Here is a 25,068-nt window from a genome sequence, read left to right on the forward strand (position 1 = left end):
AAAGGCACAGTGAATTAGCATTTCTTTGGTTGAAAACCCAAACCTATCAATCAACTGACCAACAAGTCAACCCAAAAAATAACTCACAACTGCTGCTCCTCTTGGAGGGATCAGGATTTGGGAAGTATCTGGGTTGGGTGTACTCACCCCATAGGAACTACAGAGCCTAATACAGTATCATTTTTTATTTTTTTGAGATGGATTTTCACCCTTGTTGTCCTGACTGGAGTGCAATATTTGGTGGAGTGATAAGACCTGGCTAGATGTTATATAGAATAGTCAAAGTGATTCCTTTTGTGAGTGCTTACCACTTTAGAGGTTGCAACTATGAAAATACCTGTGAAACCTTTAAATGATGTTTCTAAAATTGGAGGTAAAAGAAGTGTGACTAATTTTTTTATTAGTCTTTACTGTGACTAATGAAGAAGCTTGGCCATAGTGAAAGAAGCTTACTTGACATTAAAAATATTGGTTAACTTTCTCATATAAACTAAGTAAGGATTATGGCAAGATAATTAAGATTTTAAAAAGGAGGCACGATGCCAAAAAAGATAGCTCCTAAGAGGCACAGAGCTGTGGGCAGTGAAGGGGAGAAAGAGCCTTTGGGACCTGGCTTTGTGGTCAGACCTTGCAATAATATCTGCAATAATAATAATACACTATCTTTCATAAGCTTAGATAATGTTGCTGGCTCACCATACACAGCTCTTAGAGCTCTTTCCCTAACGGTGATATTAGATTTTCATCAAATCAGCCATTCTTTCCTATAAATTTATAAGAAAACAAAATAGATTAGGGATACAGTTTACAATCAAGAAAATGAATGAAGTGAATCGGTTCATTGATTATATGACCCACATTCTACCAAACTTCTAACCAACACTGAATGTACACATGTGCACACACACATAGACATACACACATGTAAGAAGACTTCAAAGGACCAAGGGAGAATGCCTTTGAGAATCCCCTTTTTTTTTTCCTTTTAAGTAAGGGAAAAGTGAGCCAAGTACATAGCTAGAAAAGATGTAAGAACAGGGAATGCGACAGATGATGCTGGTAACCAGAGGTACACACTCATAAATCGGCATGAAGTAGATTGCTAGGGATGTCGAAAGACTTCAAAGTTATATCCCTGTGTCTTTTGAAGATGAAAGTGGTATGCTTGTAAAGGGCCCTAGGTGAATAATGCCAGGAGTTTGTGGTGAGGATTCTGGAGTGGGGAATTCAATTCAGCCTCATTCGGCTTTATCTTTCTAGGATCTGTCATGATACAAAAGACTGAACTTAGGCTAAATAAAATATGGAGAACTTCCCTACTTTCTCGGTGCTGCCCTATACTGACTGACACTATACTTGGCTTGCTTAGGTTTTATTTCACTGTTGGGATGGGCTAGGGGTGAGGGCAGAGCCATAGGTCATATTTCTTTGGTTCTGTTTCAATGATAGAAGTATAGGAATTTTAACTTTTGCCTACATCTGGCATGATGGATTTCTATCCATCTTAGTTTATCGACATGATTAAGAGATCAAAAGTGATTCACCATCAGCATTTTCAAGTGATAGAGAATAAGCACTGAGAGCAAGAAACTGTTTTTGAAATTGTTACTTCATTAGGAATCAGACTGCCCTCCCTGGGGGGAAAATGTACTAGGTCCAATGGGACAGAAAGGTACAAGTCCTCAAGTCTTTAACTGCAGTGAGGTCCAGCTATATGACATTGTCCTAGCCTCACCTAGTTAATGCTAATGATCTTTCCAATAGACTCCTTAATTCAAGAGTCTTAGAAATTACCATCTGGGTTTTTGCAAATTGTACGAAAGCAGAGACTTGTCCAAACGAGATCCAGCTTGATACACTTCACATATATACATCTCTTATATACTGGTATGAGGCTATGAAATCCATAAAATATGTGGAAAGGAGAGGAAAGAGCTGCAAAGTCCAGCTCAAGTTGAAAAGTCTCAACACAATTTCATTAAATCCCAGAAGACTTCTATCTCCAATAAGACGTACTACGAGAGGATTTTAGTGCCAGAGTAGAATGACTATCAGTCTAGCTATGGAACTACTACTACGATTAGCAATTCAGGGCTGGGATACTGACCGTGCACCGTGATCAAGCTGATTTACGTACAGCTTTATGAGGGAATGCTCTTCAGCCACAGGGCTGGATGCACTTATCCCCTCAGGTAACCTGAGGGATTCAAACAATGAGACCTCATTAAAACTTCCCATGGACAGAGCAAGGCCCACTCAGAGAGGAAAGACATTTAGTGTACACAGCTTTATTGAACAGCACCCTCAAAACAGAAACCGTAGGCCAATCTCTGTGGTGATAGAAAGAAATGTGAGCTTTAAACAACGTATCTGTGGTTCACAGAGAACATTCCAAAAGGACTGAAAATGGGAAAAAAGGGAAATAATCATATTTTGGGTTAATGGGTACCATGCACCCTGGAGGAACCAGAACAGCTCAAAGTATTATAGGAATATTTTAGGGTAGAAGAAGTCATGTTATCCATCTAGGAGCATCCACCAAAAGCACCGTCCGAGCTGAAATGATATAAAATGACCTTCAGTAAGGATGGGGTCTACCTCTGCTTGACATTTGCAGAATGCAGAGCTTCCTAATAAAAGTACATATTTCTAAACATCATGTCAGGTCTTCCCTAGATAGATGCACAGACCTGTGTCTTTTATAGACTTTACAGTTTATGATTTTGTTCCAGAAAAAAAAAATGGTTGCATTTGCTGGTGATTCTAAAAAAGAGTGCTAAGAGGAAGTTACTGAGGGCCTAAACCGTATTATTTTACTGTGGATGTTCTGCTGTATAACTTTCCTCATTTCTACTTGTTACAGACCTCGTTTATACATCAGAAACACCATATTCTGCCATATTCTGTTTATTCTGCTAATTACAATTATGGGGAACATCTCCATCTCAGGTTCCTGTTGAGGGGCACATACAGGAACTCAGAGGAAAAAAAAAAATCAGCTGTGCTCTTCGTCTCATTGTCTTCAAATCCTCAGTTGAATGTACCAGGATATTACAGTGAAGCTGGCACCTTATAAACCTCTTCAGGGAAAAGATGAATTATGTGCATTTTGTGAAATATGAGGCTGTACTTTTTTCTGCTGAAAGGCATTTGAAATCTTATGTTCAGTTACTCACTCCATTTTCCTTACCTTTGTTTTTGCTTCCCGTGAGCTTTCTCCATGTATTTATAAAATAATTATCTGGTGCTTGATTCGCAATATTTGATCAAATGACTCAGAGCACCTGTTGACCCTGCATATGTCTGATGCTAACTCTTAGAGAAATATTTGCTTCTCCTGTTTCTTGCTCACATGGGAATGGATCTTGTGCAAAGAAATGAGATGCAGATCCACCTTTTAAAAAAGTTCTTACTATTATCAATGAAATTACTTATATGGAAACTACATTTCCAAGTTTGGTCTTTATCCTCTAGCCTCAGGAACTCCAGGGTTCACCAACAAAGGATTCTTTTGTATCTTAGCTTTAAATAATGACACATTTCACCATTTATATAGTAACACACCATTGCATCTTGAAATTCCAGTTCCTTGACTTCAACTCTGAGGACTATGAAACTGACTTTCTTAATGAGATGGGATGCATGTGTGTCAGTAGTAAAACTGAAACATACCCCCACATTCTTACTGTGGGTAAATTATAAATGCAGGTTTCCAGACATGACATTAATCCCCAAAGCCACCCTACCCCTTTTTAAATGCATACAAATGAATGAAATTGAAAACTTATAATGGATATTTGCAAGTTAGTTTCCAGTAACAATATTCTGCCCTTGGCTTGCGTGAGAATATTTTTCTTACCACAAAATCAAGGCTCATTGCCAAAGAAAGGGCTTATTTTATAATAGGGTTGGAACTTACCTCCTGGTAATAAAAGGGCTTCCTGAGGAGGGAACAGAGTGGGAGAACAGGGTGTCATTCATGCTGGTTACAGGTCTGGGAGGCCTAAAACAAAAGACAGTGTGAATGGACAGTTAAAACAAATAAAAGTCACAAATGTGAAACTCTCCCTCATCCCTCTAGGAAACAGGATGGGAAGATCTGAGTTCTATCTTTCCCAGGATCAACAAGAAATCTTATATTTTCCAATTAAATTCCTTAAGTATTTTAAAGTTACATTTCCTTGAGAATATATAATCTCAGGTAAACACTGGGAGGCAGATTTCCAGACACCATGTGAATACTGATGCGTGAGCTTTGAGCCTTGATGTTTCATTGTATAATATTCTGGAATGAAGCAAGGATTTTGAAGAAGGTAGTGGCTTTACTTCTACTGCCTTCTCAAGAAGCCTTGAAGACCTGATCATCGAATCTACATTCTCTTGGAAAGCGGAAGATTCCTGAGGCTTTGGAAGGTTCCTTCTGTGTTCTTCATGATGATGGGCCTCTCCAACATGCCTGGTCTGAAAGGACACAGGCTGTAAAATCATATCATACCTTATTTGCCTTTGTTCTAAGTGAAGATGCAAGTAAGCTCCACAAGGATTTATGAAGTTAGTTTCTGTTGTTTGGGTGATCTATATGATAGAGTATATGGTGTATGGCATCCCATAAGCTCCATTTGTTTTCTTATGATAAGAGAAGGAAAACAGAATTCAATTTTCCTCAGAATTGTTCATGGTTCTACATACCAACTTCAAGGAGTCCGTCTTCCTTCGTCTGATTTTCATTTCATTCTGTCATTCTTTTCCTATCATGAATGTTTTAGTTTAGGTAAAATGATAGGGCTAAGATCCCTATCTCATCTCCAAGTCATTTTTAGTCTTTTTTGGGTTCAATATAGGATAATGAATGGTAATATGAGATGGGACTTAGAGTTCAAAAGATGGAAAATGAGGTGGGGCATTTTCTGAATCAGAGGAAATTTCAGTTTCACTATAATTCTATATTTGAGATTGACAGTATAGAACATTTTGAAGATGAGACATTAATTATAGCAGCCTGAAGAATCAATTTATGTTGGCTTAATTAAGATCCAAATTTGTAAATGGTTTAATTTTTACCTTAGAGAACAGCTTTGGATTCTACAATGAAGACATTCTGGGAAAAAGGTAGACTTGTATATACCGATGTATTGAACGGAATGGATGTGAAGCTCTGCAGGTTTAAAATGCCAATACTACATGCAAAAATTCATTGAGACTTAGATAAGTCTCTGGGGTTAGCGATAAAAGATTACAAATATGGTACAGTGTATACTGCTCGAGTGATGGGTGCACCAAAATCTCACAAATCACCACTAAAGAACTTACTCATGTAACCAAATACCACCTGTACCCCAGTAACTTATGGAAAAATAAAAATAAAAAATAAAAACAAATTCATCGAAACTTTTTTCAAGGTAGCTGGTGCTAAACTATACTCTGAGATTTTGTAAGACATATCATCTGTTGGATGAAGCCAAAACAACATCTACTCATCTACTCTAGACAAAACTGAAGTTCTGAAAACAATCTTAGTGTTTTGCATTACTTACCTAAGACGTATCTTTGATATATAAGGGAGCAACACAAGGCTAGTTTAAAACTAATTTTGCCTTGAGTTGAACACTAGCACTTTGGAAGAAGGATGCTAATTGTATACAAATGTCCTCAGTGAATTATGAAAAGTTTGGTCTGTTAGATTTTAAAACAGTGAACAGAGTATAATATCTTCATTGTAGCTTTGCAAAGAGTTGAAAAAAATACTTGACCCCACAATTCTGATTTTGTCTTTTTTTAAAAATTTTTCCATCTTGCTCTGTCTAAAAATGAGAAAACAAGTGGATTTAGAATGCCTTTTAACTAGCTTGATAAATGTATTCTATTGAATCCGGTCACGACAAAGCTGAAATCAAGGTTTCTCAGCAAATGGCTTTGTTTAAGGTCTACCATTGAAATGTTGAACTTGGGACAAAGAATGGCTAGCCCTGGCACCAAAATGATGGTTTTCATTCAGAGGGACTGAAATTCCTATTTCTTCCACAATCAAATGGCAAGTTACCTTATCTAATAAATGGCTCACACTGGGAATTTTGAACATATTTGGTTTTATGTAAAAGAAACAGCTCCACAAAAGAGAGTAAGTCACAAGGGCCTTCTGGACAAGATCTTCACAGAGGTCATTTTTATATAAGTGGCATCCTTGTGAACTGAGTATACAGCACAAGAAGACTTAGTTCTAAACTAGCCTCAGATTGCTTACTTGTTTTGTGTCTCATCCCCACTTATGATCATGATTATACATCTTCGTAAGTAGACTGGAAACGACTGCACTACTTACCAAGTATCACTTTTGGCAGCGAAGAATTGAACAGAATAGAAACCGTTAATTATGGTAATATTTACAAGCAATACAACAGCTAAGAACAAATGTCAAAATACCAACATGTCACCACCTGCTCATTTCTATTTAAGGACTAATTCATGACTGGCAGCACCTCTCTACAAGATGGGTAGAAAATCTCTTGGCTATAGTAAAAAAAAAAGGCATTTTCTGTGTGTCATGTGCTTCATTTCCATATGCAAATATATGTATGTGTGTGTATGTGTGTGAGAGAGATATTAGTACCACAACCTGTTTAAAAATCCTATTGATTTAATCTTTTTTTTAACTGTATCTAAAGCTACCTATAAAATGTTAATTTGTTACATAGTCAGTGCCATATTTTTGCCATTTTTTTCACATTTAAGTTGTGGCCAGGTGTGGTGGCTCACACTTGTAATCTCAGCCTACGAGTTCCAGACCAGCCTGGGTAATATAGAGAGACCCTATTTCTACAAAAAATAAAAAAAGGAAAAAAAAAAAGAAAAAGTTGGAACTTGAGTTTTAAATGAGTAATAAAAATATTTCCTAATGTATTCATTAGGTATTGATAAAGCATTTTCCACTTATTATTTTCTCAATTTTATTTATATCTTACAATGCTTTTGCTGCTCAACTTTGGATGCAATATGTATTAGAGAACTAATAGTATTTTTTAAATTTTACTTTAAGTTCTGGGGTACATGTGCAGAACCTGCAGGTTTGTTACATCGGTATACACGTGCCATGTAGTAGTAATTTTTTTGGTTTTGAGACGGAGTCTTGCTCTGTCACCCAGGCTGGAGTGAAGTGGCATGATCTCGGCTCACTGCAACCTCTGCCTCCAGGGTTCACGCCATTCTCCTGCCTCAGCATCCCTAGTAGCTGGGACTACAGGTGCCCACCACCACGCCCAGCTAATTTTTTGTATTTTTAGTAGAGACGGGGTTTCATCGTGTTAACCAGGGTGGTCTCAATCTCCTGACCTTGAGATCTGCCTGCCTCGGCCTCCCCAAGTGCTGGGATTACAGGCGTGAGCCACCGTGCCCAGCCAGCAATTTTTAACATAATCATTAAACAGCAAGATTTGCATTTAAGAAGACTGTATAATGTTCAACATCAAATTTTATATCCATGAGCTCTATAATGTTCTACATATTTCAGCACTATGTAAGCACATACAGTTATCCTTCACTTAAACATTTACATCACGGAATTTTTTTCTGAATATGTCTTTGAAGAATTTGTATTAATTTACAAAATCAACACATTTTCTCACAGTGGCAAAAAAAAATGTTTTATTTTGAGTCTGTGCTATAATTCCCCGTGTCCAGAACCTCAGGTCATCAGCACAGGACAGAGTATGCCCATCAATATCGCCAATGCTTGCACCCCACTCACTGCTCCCTTCTTACCTCTGTCTGTAAGCTTATCTATGGGTGTAACTGATGTGGACTGGGATATTTTTGTGATATTACATCCAAAGAATGACAAAGATGTGGTTTGTACTACAATTAAAGATTGCTTAATAAATTATTTAGGAAAGCACAGGGAAAGGTCAGAGAGGGAATGAGGATGACCAAGACACAGCTACAGCTAGAAAATACATTTTTATTGCTATGTATAGTTCTAAAGAACATACTTTTAGGGTGATTTTTGCTAGAGACTCAATGATAAAGGATCTAACCATACCTACTTCTGCACTATGACAATATTCCTTCTGCATAAGACCTTTATAATTTAAGTCATATTTGGGAGTAATAAATTAAGGGCATTAAGTGGAGGTGGGAGTATTGGTGTGTTTTATTTCTTAAATTTCACTTATTTCCATTGTACAGCACTGTATAAAAGTAGTGGGCTTATTATAAAATGACATGGTATGGAATGTCATATTTTTTGTCTAATTTATCAAAATCTTATTTACATACATTTGAAAGAAGTGTGAATATTCATTAATTCCATGTACATGTTCATTATAGCAGATTAAGAGAGCATTCTTCTTTGTAAATGATTAAGGCTTAATACCATTTATTTTTTCATTTAAATGGCCTTGATGTGCCTATGATAATTTAGAATAGTTAAATGAGCAATGCATTTTAACATTAGAAGTCTCAGAAAAAAGACATGGATATCTACTCATGACAATAGCATTTGAATAAAGAAACAAGTATGGAAAAAATTTCTATGGCTAAAAATAGAAAAAAAATTCCGTTCTAATATAGACTTGACATTCTACATCCAGAATGTCTTGTATGTTATTTCAACAATTAAATATCTTGTACAATTTGCATTTTAAAATTAAAACTTTCACCGTGGGAAAATATGTTATCAGTGAGTAGAGATCAGTATTTTGATTCAAGGACTCTTGAGGATCTGGTAAAATACACAGAGGTTTTCTCAGAAGAAGACACATTTTGTACAGAATGTTAAAATCTCTCCAGGGAACATAAACTAAGAACGTATTGTGTAGCTATAGCCCTCGGTTAATTCAATAAATAACAAAGCAGATTATATTGCCCCATAAGTCAAAATGTAAAAATGATTACTCAGCCAATTAAATACCTCTTTCTCTCTCTCTCTCTCATACACACACACAGACACACACACACACACACACCACCCAATCCTAGCACCCACTGGGTACAGGCCCTGAGCTAGATAATACTCCAATAGGACTCACTGTGAAACAGACTTTTACGTTGCAGTGCATCACTTCCTAATTCTTTGGAGGAGTGGGAAGCAGCAAAGCTCTTAGAGCCAGGCTATTCACATCCACACCCTCTATCTTCATGACATCCAGCAGCTCTGTTGAAGGCTGCTCTTTTGGGGTGAAACTCCTAGCAGGGCTGGTAGGAAATTACTCAGCAGAACTCAGGGAGCACCGACTGCTCTCACTTTGTTGTGGCCATTCATTAGCAACTTAGTGATTGTGTCTAATTGGCTATGGGAAGGAAAGTCTAGACCTTAATAAGGTTCTTAATAAGCTCCTGTGAGGTAGATTTCTGCAAGTGGTTGGCCCTTTTGGACATTCCCCAGATTTATTTACCCCTGGCTTATTTTAGGGCTTATTTATAGAAACATAATTTCCAAAAATAAGTTAACCACATTCTACAGAATTAGTTTACATTAGTTTCTGGAGGCTGAGCCCATGCCAGCTTGTAAGCTGAGAAACAGGAGCCTCCAGGCTGTGTATACTGCTGAGGTCAGAGATGCCTCAAAGGACCTCCAGGAACAAGCAAAACAAAGCCCCAAAGTATTTATACAAAGCTCACAGACGCAGCACAAATCATTTGGTGGTATTTGCTAAGGTCCGTCGGAGAACATAGTTGCTGCTTCCATGAAGGTCTCATACCCACCACAGTGCCCCTTATGGATCATATGCTGAACTGCCTGAAACATCAACTTTGCATTGTTGAATTCCTATACTGGTAGGTCCCATCGCCCACCTCTTGATGTCAACATGCAAACACAGGCCCTATGGTGTGATAGGTCCCACTGAACTGTGGAAAACTACAGGCAGTTCATAAGGAGGCATCTGTGACTCTTTGACACCTAATTGTGCATAGAAGCAGGTAATGAGACTCTTTCTTCTTATGAGCCCAAGGTAACACCAAGGAAAAAATTGTTTCTTCTACCTAAGCCCCCTTGTTATCTTGGCCACCCAGGCCTGAGAGAGGTTCAAAGGCATGAAACTTCCGGGAGGTAGCAGGGATGGCTGGAAGGACTGTTTGCTGGCCCAACACCTTCTGCCATGAAACTCACAAATACTTTGAAGAAAAGAATCTTTGGATATTCTGATAAATTTTCCCACCATTCCCCCTCTTCAACCTTCCCCTGCACAGGCTATGATTCTTCTAAAGTTATGCAGCTTGGGATGAAAAAGAAAAGTAATTTCTAGGTTTGCTGGCATCTTAAACTGGGTCTGCAGAGAAATAAAACAAGCAGCTTTTATATTTGGAACTCAAAGCACATATGAAATTAAGGAATAATATGCTGTAAATCATTTTTTACCACAGTGATCCCATTGTTAACTTCCAATGTACAGACACCACTAACATCCATATTTTATAACTAAGCTTTCTGAAATATTTTCCACCTCCAGGTGAATTATGTTAGTGTTGCATACTTTACTTGTCCAGCCTGGTGGAAGTACTGTATACCTCAACAACAACAAAAAATTATGATGGCGTTATTCCAACTTTTTTTTTTTAATTACATTAAAAATCTTGGTTGCTGACCACTGATAGGAAATTGCTGTTGTGTGGCTCCAGACATGCGCCCTTGAAGAAAATTGTCTCTATACTGGGAGTGTAGGGATACTCACACAATGTGAGCCAAGTTGAGTGGCTTCTCAGGCTGATCTGGGAACATGGGGTGCAAAGGTTCACGGCTGGAAGCACAGCTCAGGGACTTGCTTAATGCATTAGTCAGCTTCTTAGCAGGTGATTTCTGGAAAGAAGAAGGAAGGCAGAAGTGACAACAGCTAATATTTATGTAATATTTTATCAAATGATTTGCTTTTCATAATAGATACTCATTTATGGAAGAAATCCTTTTTCAGTGCTGTCTCTGAGTCCGGAAGTTTGCTCAATGCTGGGAAGAGAGTTTCCGAACAAGCTGCCCCCTGCTGCTCAGTGTCAGTAAATTCTACAATAAATGGAAGCAGGCATTGTGCATGGGGGCACCTGAGCTGGGACTTAACGGGCCTGCAGGAGTCCTTTTGACAAAAACTCAGCAGACTGGGAAGGTCATTCGAGATGGAGGAAGCAGCAACAGTGAAGGGAGCCCTTCTGGGGAGGAAAGCAGGAGGCAGATCATCAAAGTCTTTATACGGCTTGTTAAGAACTGTCTCTTTATCCCCAGGACAGAGGGAGACCATGAAGAGTTTAAATCATAGGCATGACAGCATCAGACCTGATTCTAGAAGGACTGCTCTCACTTAAGAACAGAAAATGGTTTGTGAGGAAATAGGCACGGAATGAAGATGAGCAGAAGATTTTGTGGGAATCCAGGTGCAAGAAAGATGTTTCAGGTGTGGCTGAACACAACCAGTTAGAAGTGAAAATGGAACTTCAATCTGAGTCTTCAGAATTTAAAATTCAGGTTATTTCCAGAGAATCATGCTGCCTCTTTTCCATTTAGATTGTTGGGAAATTTATCTTGCTGTTATACCATCAAAATTATATAAAAAGTAGCCTACCACATACATTAGGTTGGTGCAAAAGCAATTGCGCGTTTTGCCATTTGAAAGTAATGGCAAAAACCGCAATTGCTTTTGCACCAATATAGTAATAAAACCTTAACCATGTTTTTCCTTTCCATAAGAAACCATTTCAAATTTTATCACTTTCTTTTATACCTAGAGTCCATAATTGGTAATATAATGAAGTGACTATTGTCCTCATTTTTTAAAAGCTAAGTAATAAGAGCATTGCTCAAGAAATCCCTCTGGCTTTTGTTAGGAGATGTAATTCTTAGAACAGTACAGACAGCAGCAACAGCAGCTCTTTGCCCCCACAAACCATAGTGCCTTCTGTCCTCTCAAGGAGTCTGATCCTTCTTTGTATGGATAGTGCCCTGGAATATAATTTTAGGTCTACGACCCCTAAGAAAGAGGCTCCTTACGTGGATTTAGCATTTATGTAAAACAACTAAATCTGATTAGTTTTCAAACACCAAATCTTTTAGGATATGGGGTAGAAGTTTGAAAACTGGTAATATGCTAACAATAAGAAAATAGAAAATTTTAGCTCCTATCTTCTAAACTAAATTGTAGTTCATGATCCGTATTAATGTATCTATCTATCCTCAGCATGACATAAACAACAGTGAGGAGTTGCATTGGAATTGGCAAGTTCTCAGTATACTCTGCCTTAGTGAAGAACTGTTGCTTGAATTCAGAATCTCACCAGTGATGAAGTACTAGTATATTTACACTGAATATTAGTTCCCAATAATAATTTCTAGGAAGAACATTTTGATTTAAGATGTATATTCTGAAGACTTCTTTAAGTAAAGACTACAGGTTGAATTGAAATACATTAAACTATAGAAAAACTCATAAATAGGTTGGATTTTCTTGTGACAGATCTATTCCAAGAGGTGCTGGAAGAGCTGATGGTATATCCCACAAGAACCAATCTATACACCCTACAAAAACCAATCCTTAAAGAGATGCACGAGGGCAACAATGCTGGAACTGATATTTGAGTTTAACGAAGATAAACGTCAGTAAATCATAATCCATTTGAACAGTGAGCACATGGAGTCACATTTCCTCCCACAGACCTGGTACCACATGCTCCTGAGAATACAACTATCACACAGACACTCACATGCCACCTTTGCCAGGCTGGTCACTCACACTGTTCATGAAAAGATGGTTTGCTAATATAACCACAATCTCCCCTCTCCACCCTCTGCAGAAAAGTAAAATGGAACAGTATTATTAAGTCCACACTCTACTCTCATACTTGTTTCTTTAATATTCTAGTCACACACTTAAAAGAACTCTGGAATCTAAGAAAAATAAAACTAACAATAATTTTTAAGCCGTTTCCACAAAACAAAACTTGGAAAACATTTTAACTTACTGTGAATGTGAGATTATGTTCCAGAAGGTCCTTGCTATTCAGTTGTTATTTAAATCAGTACTGAATTATCTATATTCCAAGAAGTAACATAGTTTTGAGTCTTCCTATATTTTAAATCTCAGGAAGCTACACTGGGTTCCAACAGAATAAGTAAGAGCACACAGTGGGTGGAGGGTGGGAGGAAGGGGGACTGAATACTAGACCTGGGATGGAAGGTAAGTTTGCCCTTTAATTCTGCCACAATCCTTGATATTCCCTTTAATTCTGGGCAACACTCACACATCCAACTCCAAGTATTGCCTGGACCTTGCCTTACCCATGACGTGTACTCTTTCATTTGGTGCTGGTTGCTATGAGAACCACCGGCATGTCCTCTCCAGAAGCAGTCCTGACAGAGTTGGTAATTGTGACACTGTTGGCATCGGTAGCGAAATCCCATCATACTCTCACTGTGGCAGTAGGAACACTCAACCGGATGGAAGACTAACGGGGAAGTAAGTGAAGAAAAACCAAGAAAACAAAAGTATGAACCAGAAGAAGGAAAAGTACAGCCTTACAGAATTGCACCTTTCTTCTCTGCACCACGATTTCAGATGATAGTTGATTTGGGCTTAGAGAAACATTTAGTTCATTCCTGGATTCTCTCAACCCTTTTCAATCATGCCTGTGGGGAAATGAAATGGGATGGAGAAGAGGTGTCCTTTTAACAACAAAAATCTCTGTAATGCCATTTGCTCCTTCTATTCCCATCTCTCACATTACAAGAATTTAAATTAGCCAAACAGACTTGCCTTTACCCCAAACTGCTCTCTGTCTCCAGGAGACCAGCACAGCTCACTGGAAGACTCAGAAGCACAAGGGGTGAATGCTGATTGTCCAGTGGGAAGAGAGCAAATATCAGAGACATGGAGAATGAGAGGAAGAAAAAAGAAAGGAAGATGGGCAGAGAATGGAAAACTGGATGTGGATGAGATAATTAAGTTACTTTTTTAAAAATGGAGTGACTAATGGCTTACTTAATGAGTGGTGTTGCCTACATCTGACAAACAGATTTTTTTTTCTTTCCTGAGGCAGGTGTACAGGGCCCTAAAAACATGTGTAAATCATCTGAAAACAGTTCTAAATAATTCAGATGCCTCAAGAGACAGTTAACTTTCTTTGGTAGGAAATTTGAATTATAAAGCAGGCAAAGCAAAATACTAGATTTGAAGCAAAGTAAAATATTAGAATTAAGTGATCAAATCCAAGTAATTGTCTACATGCTATCAGCTAGATACTAAAACAACAATAACAATTCTTGCCTTTGGTAAAGCTATTCTCCGGCCTAACCGGTCAGGAAAAACAATGCAAATAATAATAAATGAAGATAAAAAGTAAAGTGTAAAAACAAAGACATAACTAGCTCTGGATGCATTGTCTTCTAAACAAGTGTCATAACCTTCCTTCCTGGCTCTTGAGAAAGACTAGAGTGGGGCTTGAATCTAGGGACAACTGTTCTGGGACAGCGCCTAAGAAACTGATCTCCTGCAGCAGGAAATACTGAGAGAGAAGGAATGAAATTATAGCTTTATGATTGGAAAATGACTGTTCTAGAACTGTAAACAGTAACATGAACTCATTTTGCATAATAACATGGACCTTGATTGCTCTTCGCTTCTGCATATGGATAAACATAAAAAAAACTATGATCGTTAGTGATTGCAAAAAAAAAAAAAGTAAATTCATTCTTTAAATTTTCTCCATGAGAAAAACAGGATAAAGTTATAACTTTTAACTAACTGAGATAAATAAAGGCAGATTCTAAAAATTCTGAATGATAATTTAAAGTTAAGCTAACTTTAGCTGCAATGTATATTAAAGAAATATACAGAAGTTGAGTAATATATAGAGACTTAAGTTAAATCTCTAGTAAGAGATAGAGACTAAATTATTTCCTCGTCAAGTCTGGAGAAATTTCAGAGTTACATTGAACAATAAGTAGAAACACCTAAAGATTAGATGGAGGCACTGAACTGTTCCATGTTTAAATTTCTGTAAATTTTGCCCCAAACTGTATTTCATATTTAAATCTGGATATGCCAACAGTAGTTCCTTTTATCTTAGAAATACTTGCTTTAAAAAAAGACATGATACGAAAGTTATTTTACTCTTATCTTTAACGTAAGTACAACTATTGAAAGCTCACAATCTGGAACATATGACTAAAGATTAACAGGGTGCTATCATCTATTTTTTTTCTCATTTCTCCCACCTATTTCTGGCTGAGTGCCTGGGAAGAAATAATCAGTACCATGTATGCAAATATGAGAAATTCAGATCTAAAACAAATATAAAATAATGGCACACTCCTTGTTGAAGTTTGCCTTCTATTGTGCCAACTCTTTTAACCACACTTGACCTTGTAATTGAGAAGAACACCATGAGATTTAATACGTTTTTAGAACTGACAGTCCTAATTTTTCAGTAGTCCTTTAAGGCCTTCCCGAACAGGGAGATGGGTTAGTTCTATCCTAAACAAAACTAACAGCCACTAAATAGGCTTCCCTAAAACTACGACCTGGACTTACTAACTGTAGAACTAATGGCCTAATTTCAATAATTTAAAAAATCACCTTTGCTCAGTAGTAACTACTCACCATTTTCCACATTTGCTAGTCGATGCAGAAGAGGCAACCAGACCAGACACTGCGGGGGAGGATCCGACATTAGCGTGTCCAAGAAACCATTTAACGTGACTTTTTTCTGCATTAAAAAAAAAACTCATAAATTTAGGACAGAGAATCATTTCAATTTACCTGCTATGTAAATATCATATCATTTTAGACTGAAACAAAAGAGCACTCAATAAACCTCTAATATCTGAAGAAACAGAACTTGCCAAATGTGTTATTAAACTAGTTCAGAACTGAAAACAGTGCTTGCTTTTTATATCTAAGCATACATAGGACTGAATTCTCTCCCCTGAGGCTGAGTCAATAGTATCACCAGAAGAAAAACAATTCTGAGAGCATCATTTGTATATATGAAAGACAGTATGAAAATAATGAATAAAAATAAAGAATTGAAATTCTCCATGGAATTTTACTCAAGAATGCATCATAGCTCACTCTACAATTTTCCTATAAGTCAGTCTTCTAAATTTATAGAACAACTTTCCTTTCGAGCTTCCTCAGCTTCCTTCAGTACTAAATATTTAGTGGTTAATGTGAATGGTTCTGTTATACAAGAACAGGAGGGAATCCTCTCAGGACAGAACCATCTAAATTTTAAAAAATTCGCTCCTTTTATTACTTTAGATACAATTACTCTCAATTCAGTCAGCTTCTTTCTCAGTATCCAGGTCCTTTTGGATGTACAAAAGAATGCATTGTATTTATAAATTTCTTTCAAAATGATAAAAGTAAGAAAGCTATATTAATACTTGTACTGTAATGGTATAAATAACAAAATACATATTTATATACAAAAATCACTACTTGAAAAATTGAACTAGACTATCAAAGGGGATGGGATAATTTTATTTATTTATTTTTTAAAATATTTATTTAATTGCTTTAAAGATGGGGGTCTCACTATGTTGCCCAGGCTGGACTCAAACTCCTGGTCTCAAGCCGTCCTCCTACCTCCTCCTACCGACCTCAGACTCTTGAGTAGCTGTTAATAGCCAATTCATTAAGTACAAAACTAAACTGGTCTTATTATTTTTGTGTTACCTCTTTTCATATTTGAAATGATCTTATTCATTTTGACTATTTGTCATACTGGCTAAAAAGCACTCCTGGAAGTTTCCAACAATGCTATTATGATTTCAACATGTATAAGTTTCTTATCATTAAGGATATATATAAATCATATAACAGAACAGTCTATAGGATATTTCAAAAGGAATTTTGAACATGTCAACATCACATATAATTCTTGAACACATAGGTCCTTTTTTCTCTCTCTCTTTTTTTTAGAGACAGGATCTCACTCTGTTGCCCAGGCTGGAGTGCAGTGGCACAATCATAGCTCACTGCAACATTGAACAACTGGGCTAAAGGGATCCTCTCATCTCAGCCTCCCAAGTAGCTGGGACTATAAGTGTGTGCCACAACACCTGGCTAATTGTTTAATTTTTGTTTTCAGAGATGAGATCTTACTATGTTGTCCAGGCTGGTCTTGAACTGCTGGACTCAAGCTCTCCTCCTGCCTCAGCCTCTCAAAGTGCTAGGATTACTGTGTGAGCCACCGCACCCAGCATAGGTCCTTTTAAGATTAAAAAAAAAACAACCCCAGTCCTATTATTGTAGCTGATTTTGAATGAGACATATTCTGAGGCATTGGCACATTTAGCAATTATTCTATAATACACTACCTAAAATTTAAGAATTCAGATATAAATGAAAGTATTCTTGTTTCCATGATTGGGTGAACTAATACAACAGGTAGTTACATTTCCTTGAGTCAGATCATCTGCATATTTGCAAATATGAACTGAAAGTGCACAAAACAAAAGCAACAACAAGAAGAACACAAGAGTAACATTAACAGACAGAATTATAAGGCCAGAGTTAAAAACTCAGCCCCCTGCCCTCACTAGCTATGAACTTTGTATTGCTAAAAAAGAATCATATTTTCCTTGTTAGGTCACAGGGTTGTTGCAAGCCATAAATCAGATAATTCACTTTGTGAGGCATAAAGCACTGTAAAAATAAAAGGAGCCATACATTTAGCATGCCACGAGAAAAGTTGGAAAGCAGTAAAATTGAATGAAAAAATAGATTTGTGTTTTGAAGTGATTTACTTTTTTTTTTTTTTTTTTTTTGAGATGGAGTCTTGCTCTGTCTCCCAGGCTGGAGTGCAGTGGCTCAATCTCGGCTCACTGCAACCTCCGCCTCACAGGTTCAAGCGATTCTTCTGCTTCTAGCTGGGACTACAGGTGCCTGCCACCATGCCCGGCTAATTTTTGTATTTTTAGTAGAGACAGGGTTTCACCATATTGGACAGGCTGGTCTCAAACTCCTGACTTTGTGATCTGCCCGCCTTGGCCTCCCAAAGTGCTGGGCTTACAGGTGTAAGCCACCTCACCCGGTCAATTGACACTTTTAAAAGTTAATTTCAGTAAAAAGAAAAGACTTCCTGACTCTTAATCCATAAAGTTCAGCGTAGCGAGCATTTGTTGTATGCATTTTATGGGGCATGGATATACCTTTTTTTTTTTTTTTTTTTTTGAGACAGGGCCTTGCTCTGTTGCCCGGGCTGGAGTGCAGTGGCACCATCTAGGCTCAAGCTATCCTCCTGCCTCAGCCTCCTGAGAAGCTGGGACTACGAGCATGTACCACCATGCCTGGCTAAGTTTTAAAAATTTTTCATAGAAATGGGGTCTCCCTATGTTGCTCACACTGGTTTTGAACTCCTGAGCTCCTGACCCTCGGCCTCCCAAAGTCCTGGGATTATAGGGGTGAGCCACCACACCAGTCAAGAGGCCTTTTTAGAGGACAAAAAAGTTAGTTTGGATTTTCAAAAAATGGTAAACTAACCTTTAATGTATGGATTTCTATGCTACCACTGGGCTACTCTGGAGAATGGGACTGGAGTCTCTCTACATGACCAGAGAGGTACACACATAGCCCCCTAAATTATGCAGCTTCCCAGGGTAGCTTGAGCCATACCCAGTTAAAACACATCACTTGGAACCCCAAATGTATCATGCTGTCGAAGATTTAGGCAACTGTGTTTGCCACATTTTGGGCCTCTCAGGTCATGATGTGGCAGATGTTGGGATTCCTTCCTGATATCCTTTGCTAAACCAATGTTAAAGCTTGTTGCCGGGTCAAGCATGTATTTCATATGAGGCTGAGTGAGACAATTAAGCCCTTTTGAAAGTGCAGTGATACTAAAAATAATGACACTGAGCGTGTAGGTGATATGGTGAGGCTTTGTGTCCCCACCCAGTCCCATCTTGAACTGTAATTCCCAGGTGTTGAGGGAGAGACCTGGTGGGAGGTGATTGGATCATGGGGTGGTTTCCCCCATGCTGTTTTCGTGATAGTGAGGGAGTTCTCAGGAGATCTGATGGTTTTATAAATGGCAGATTCCCCTGGGCTTTTCATTCTTTCTCTTTCCTGCCACCATATGAAGAAGGTAGGTCTTTGCTGTAACTACCAGGATTGTAACTTTCCCGAGGCGGAACTGTGAGTCTGTTAAACCTCTTTTCTTTATAAATTACCCAGTCTCGGGTATGTCTTTATAGCAGTGTGAAAACAGACTAACACAGAAGGGTTATTGTAAGGATTAAATTAGACAATGAAAGGAAAAAGTTTAGCACAGTGCCTGCCTCATGGTCAGGAAACACTGTCTATTATTGTGATGCAGATGTGCTGGGTTTAGTTACTGGCTCAGAGGTCATATGTCAGAGGCTGAAAAACACACTACGGGTTGCTATCACATAGAATAATTTGTCTGAGTATTTGTGACCTGGAATGACATCTAGAAGGAGAGCAACCACTGTTTGAAAGAGATACTTCCTTAAACATATTTTTCTCCTACCTGTTGGGAGAAACAGGATCTGGCTGACTGTTCTGTATAACCAAATGAAGGACCTTCAAAAACTGCTGTGGGTAGTTTGAGAACTTCCCGAAGGAATTGGTCATATCGTCCATAAACCATCACCCCACTGGAGTCAGAAATCATTGAGAAAATATCTGATGAAAGGAAAAGGAAAGACATTTATTCATCACATGAACATTCTCCACTGTTTTTGTTCAATATGTCTGCTATGAATGACAAAAAAGTAGCAAAATAAACATTTTTTATGAAAGAATAATATAAAAGCTAATTTTTATGCTGAAATATTCCTGGCATAATGTTTTCTCTCGTTTCTTTTTGTAGATGATTCTGGCACATAGCAATCACAAGTAATTTGGGTAAAATTAACATTTTAATGAGAAAGACACTTATTGAATGTCTTTAATAAGACACTATGTTTTTGTTTTGAGGTCAACTATTAACTCTCATGTAGCTCAACAAGAGAAATTTTTGTATATATGAGAGAGACGCTGACTTCATTTGAAACACAATGAGAGTTTTACTATAAAGTTGGGGTGTGTGTATATTCATTTATCTAGCTAGAAATTTACCATTTTATATTATCACTAAAACTTTCAGATTTTGGTGTAAGATATTTGAAAATCAAAGACACAGTGAGGATAAAGATGTAATGACAAACACTTGATTAACTTCCTACAGAAGCAGAAAACTTTCTATAAATTACAGTTTTCTGGGTGGAAGGCACTTGATTTACAGCAAAGGGTTTTCTGACTCGTGTAGTGAAGAGGAAGCCTGGTCTTGTGGATGATCGATGAGGTAAGGTCAGGGTCCTGGATCTTTCTCTGAAGGGCCTGTGGCTTCACTGAACCATGGTTCTTCAATTTCTGCCGCTATGTGCACTTAATGAATATTAATGGCATAATTTCCCAAGGTGCTTTATAATTCCTCTGTGCAAATCACTATTAGAATGAAAGGGTTTGCTATTATATAGTTTGTCACCATGCTAACTAGCTTGTTACCAGGCCAGCACAGCTGCTGGGATAAACTGCTGTGAATGTGCCACCTCTATTCACTTTAGGTTTAATTTTTCAAGGTCAAAATATAATCTGGGAACATTGTTTTTAAGCCAAAGTCAGATGTTAAGCATATCACAGGATTTTATTGGATTATGGCTTTGAGAACATGAATTGACTCTCATTTTCATTAAATACTCCATTTATAAAGGGTTTCTGCTGTTTCAAATAGTTTGTTAACCATGAGACTATAGAGATTCTATCTGAGTAAAAAAAAAATGTACATATTTATGGGCTACAGAGTGATATCTTGATACATGTGTTCAGTGTGTAATGATCACATCAGGACAATGGGCGTTACCTTCATTTCAAACATTTATCATTTCTTTGTATTGAGAACATTCAACATCTTCTCTTCCAGCTTTTTGAAAATATACGATAAAGTCTTGTTAACTATAGTCACCCTACAGTGCTATAGAACACTCGAACGTATTTCTCCTACGTGGTTGTAATTTTGTAGCCATTAGCTAACCTCTCCCTATCCCCCCAACCACCTGCAGCCCCCTACCCTTCCCAGCCTCTAATAAGCACAATTCTACTTCCATGAGTTCACTTTTTTTTTTTTTAGCTCCCACATATGAGTGAGAACATGCAGTATTTATCTTTCCGTGCCTGACTTATTTTACTTAATATAATGTCCTCCAGGCTCATCTCTGTTGCCTCAAATGACAGGATTTCATTCTTTTTTGTGGCTGAATTCTACTGAGGAGTTTAGGTTGTGTCCAGAAGATGTTGAGGGAGATACTGAAGTATTTAAAGTAGGTCAGTGTGTTAGAAAGCCTATGCGTAGGCGTAGAGGCAAAACAACCAGTTCAGTAATAGAAACTCAATAAATATGCAGTATTTTCCATAATACTAGTCTTTTAAAAAGACTTAAAAAGTCCTCCCCAAAGCTTTAGAACAGCACATGACATACCAGGCTTACAGCATTGGATTTAGAATCCCTTAAGATCCTTAGTACTATCCAGGAGCCCTAAGACAGAAGTATAAACAAATGTTCCAACCTGTTAAAACAGCTTATAATTGGGCCAAGAACAATCTGACAAAAAAGTAGTATTATTAGGTAAGTTTATGTTTAGGTTGCCATGGCACATGACTGCAGGGGGCGCCCTTCATCTCCTAGGCTGTGTCAGTGATGCTCCCTGGAATTACACAGGGAACACCCTACCACTGAATGGTGGCCCTAATTACTGGAAATTATGTTGAAACATAGTGTTGTTTTCTCTTCTAATGCATTTTAAAGCATTAAGAAAATCAACTTCAAATTTTCTGTGGCTTTCTCTTTGTTTTTTAAAATTTCTGACTTGTTTTCAGCCAATTATTCTTGCTCTGTGTTCCCCAACAATAAGGGAGAGGCTGGAACAAGCTAAATATCTCTCATCCCTATGCACAAAAATAGAAAAATTGCCAAACAAGCACAGCTGGCATTTTGGCTTAACGTGAATTAGAAAAACTTTAAAGAAGGGGAAAAAAACCCCTCAAGCCTGCAACATTCCATATCCCTTCATTTTACTTTTTCTTATTACAGAAGCAATGTAGAAAATCATGACCTTACCTGTTTTTTTTTGTTTGTTTGTTTTGTTTTGATTTATTTTTTTGAGATGGAGTCTCTCTCTGTTGCCCAGTGTAGTGGCGTGATCTCAACTCATGCAACCTCTGCCTCCTGGGTCCAAGTGATTCTCCTGCCTCAGCCTTCTGGGTAGCTGGGACTAAAGGCATGTGCCACCATGCCTGGCTACCTTATCTGTTTTATCATTAAAATGCAAGCCAACAAAAGAATACAATAGGAACACCCACAATCCCACTCACCAAGGGGCAGCCACTGGTCTCTGTGGGCAGATTTTGTGGGTAAATTTGCCCACATTGGCTCATTCAATTAATAATTATCACTGAAACTAGAAATATTCATGACTCGGATATTCATTTTTGATCAGCTAACATTCTGGAGAGATTTTTGTGACCAAATTACCTTTAACTAAATTGTTTTTGGTCAAATTGATTTTAACCAAGTTACCTGGAAACCGCTAAAACCATCTTCCTAGGATTAACTATACAGAGTGACTCCTCAGTCAGAGAACCAGGGACACATAAGGGTGTGATTCAGGTGCACTGCTCTCAAAGTGGGGAATGTGATTTATCAGGGTCACACTATCTGTATTTCTACAGAATCTGTGATATTGTGAAGCTTGTTTCTGCAGACTAGAAAACTTAGTTTACCTCCAAGCGGACACATGCATTTGTTGCTTCTTTCACTGTCCTAAAGAGGATAGACTTTGGCCACTAGGGAGTGCTTTTTGGAGGGTGATGGGATGAGGTGAGGAGAAAACATTGTAGCAGTTATACTGTTTCCTTTGAACTCCTGGACCCAAGAGAGAACTGGAAGGGTTTTCACAATTGTAAAGATCTAATCAATACCTTAGTTATATCTTGAGCTTTGTAGCTGTGCTGACATTGCTAGTCCCTTACCTACCAGCCATTCCCTTCACCTCTATTTGTCCCACATTTGTTCATGGGTTGCTCATGGGTTGAGGGAAAGGGATGGCCCTTCTGAGCACAGGAGGTGAAAGTGGATTACACAATGGCCATTGCTGTCATACTTTTTCTCTAATCAGTAATTAGTTTAGTAATTGGTCTGAGACACCACCCTAGGTGATGAGCTGTAAGGGCTTGGGGACTTCTGTAGTTAGATGTGACTCCTGTGACTGTCACCTCCACCAAGCCCCCCTCCCTCACCCTCCACCCTTCCTCTAGGAGGAGGATGAAATCTTACACTGAGCAAAGCTGAGTGGAAAGAGAGCAAACACCAGGACTTCGAGGGCTCAGAATTAGCCTGCTACGTTAACGGTTGACAGACGTTCTGAGATGCAGAAAACTGGTTTTCTTAGATTTCCTTAACCTATTTTAATATGGGACCCTTCTATCCAGGTACCTATTAATATAATATTAAATAGGTATTTTTAGATGTCTCTCCAGTGGATTTTTTTGTTTAGCTTTTGTTTTGTTTTTTTTTTTACATTTATCTAACGTCCTCTTCGTAAATGGCCAGTTGGGGTTGGCAGACAAGGTTCTCAGAACTTCCTTGGCCTTGGTTCATTTTGCTAAACTTCCTCTTTCTGGCTTAACCCTGAAGGAAATGCCTGAGGATTACTCTGAAGCGTGTGTGTGTGTGTGTGTGTGTGTGTGTGTGTGAAAAAGCCCTTGGTGTCAGCACCTTCTAATTTAGATTATCTCTCAAATAAGCACTGAGGTAGATAGTTTTTAATTTTCTATATCTTTCGGGCTAACAAAAGAGAAGCTACATGGCTCCTCCTAAGGTCTGGCTAGGCTTCTCTGAATCCTGGCTGCCTTTGGCTTTCCATGGAGGGAAGTCCCAGAAGTGAGGGAAGCTGTGTGGCTACCTGAGGCTTTGTTGTCCCTTTCACTTACTTACTGGTCCATTGAAATGACTCATCCCTGGAGCATCTCCGGGGCAATTTCAAAGGAACAAAAGGTGTTTTCTGTGTCTTTCCTTATTCTTTCCTTTTGGGTGGATCAAGGAGCAAGAGATCTCACTCAGAAGAGGACAGGCAGCAGGTGAGCCTTGTGCTGTGAGCTACACAGATGGCTGCATGCAGCCAGGTGTGACTCTATGGGTATCTCACAAAATCCCAAAATTTAGGATACAGGAGGCTGAGGACTAAAGAAGTGAAGTAACTGCCAAAGGATAACTCAGCAAATTAGTCACACAGCTGGGCTTGCAACCTGGAACTCCCAATTCCCACGACAGTGCCCTTTCTAACACAGCATTACAGCCCCAACTCATACTATTTAGGGGAAAAGATAGGGTTAAATGGAAATTTTAAATTTAAACAGCAGCATCAACATCATTTTAAACTAGTTAGAAATAAATATTCTTGTCACCCACCCTCATCCTAGGCCTACTGAGTCAGAAATTCTTGGGGTGGGACCCAGAAATCTATGTTTTACCAAAGCCCTCCAGGTGATTCTGATGCATGCTAAAATTTGTGAACCACCTGTGTAGAAAAAAAAGTCAGGGTTCAAATCCTGGTGTCATCTTAGCCATATGGTTAACTGAGTCTCCGTTTCTTTACCTAAAGCAAACAAACAAACAAACAAACAAACAAACAAACAATCCCCAGTGTGTTTTTGGTTAAGGAACTCTACCATATTTAGAGACAAAATGTTCATTAAGGCCCACAATTACTCAATGTACTTTAGCTACCATGCTTTTATTGGCATCTAGTTAACTCTGTCAATGCTGTCTCTATGTAATTCCTATTCTTCTTTCCTGACATTGTTGGCTTTGAAACCTTTGGAGTTCCCAGTGATTTGAACAGTGCTGGCTGAGAAGAATGAGGAAATGTGCCAGGAGTCTTGCTTTTAGAAGACTTAAAGGGGAAGGTTTCCCACTAAGCCTTGATGTCCCTATCATCCTGTGCCACCTGTAAGGCAGTATAGCACAATTAACTGCAAAGAGTGCTTATTTTATTTTAATTTCAGAAAAAGGCCAGTTGGTGATACTCAACAGGTT

At 38.2% G+C, this 25,068-nt stretch overlaps 1 protein-coding gene across 31 annotated transcripts in view; it reads right to left on the reverse strand.

Annotated features, from left to right (window-relative positions):
- DTNA (dystrobrevin alpha) overlaps nucleotides 1-25,068 on the reverse strand; it is a 391,156-nt gene that overhangs the window by 59,609 nt on the left and 306,479 nt on the right. For 17 of the 31 annotated variants that reach the window (XM_058438474.1, XM_058438473.1, XM_058438471.1 and 14 more), the window contains 6 exons: nucleotides 19,465-19,619; nucleotides 15,570-15,675; nucleotides 13,250-13,416; nucleotides 10,665-10,789; nucleotides 3,920-4,003; nucleotides 2,108-2,197 (listed from right to left, as the gene is read on the reverse strand). In XM_058438474.1, the coding sequence (XP_058294457.1) occupies nucleotides 2,108-2,197; nucleotides 3,920-4,003; nucleotides 10,665-10,789; nucleotides 13,250-13,416; nucleotides 15,570-15,675; nucleotides 19,465-19,619 (727 nt within the window). The other 14 variants (XM_058438478.1, XM_058438477.1, XM_058438475.1 and 11 more) reach the window with 3 other exon arrangements.

This window comes from Hylobates moloch, unplaced genomic scaffold (assembly GCF_009828535.3).
Source record: "Hylobates moloch isolate HMO894 unplaced genomic scaffold, HMol_V3 SCAFFOLD_5, whole genome shotgun sequence".
In the NCBI taxonomy this organism is placed as follows: Eukaryota; Metazoa; Chordata; class Mammalia; order Primates; family Hylobatidae; genus Hylobates; species Hylobates moloch.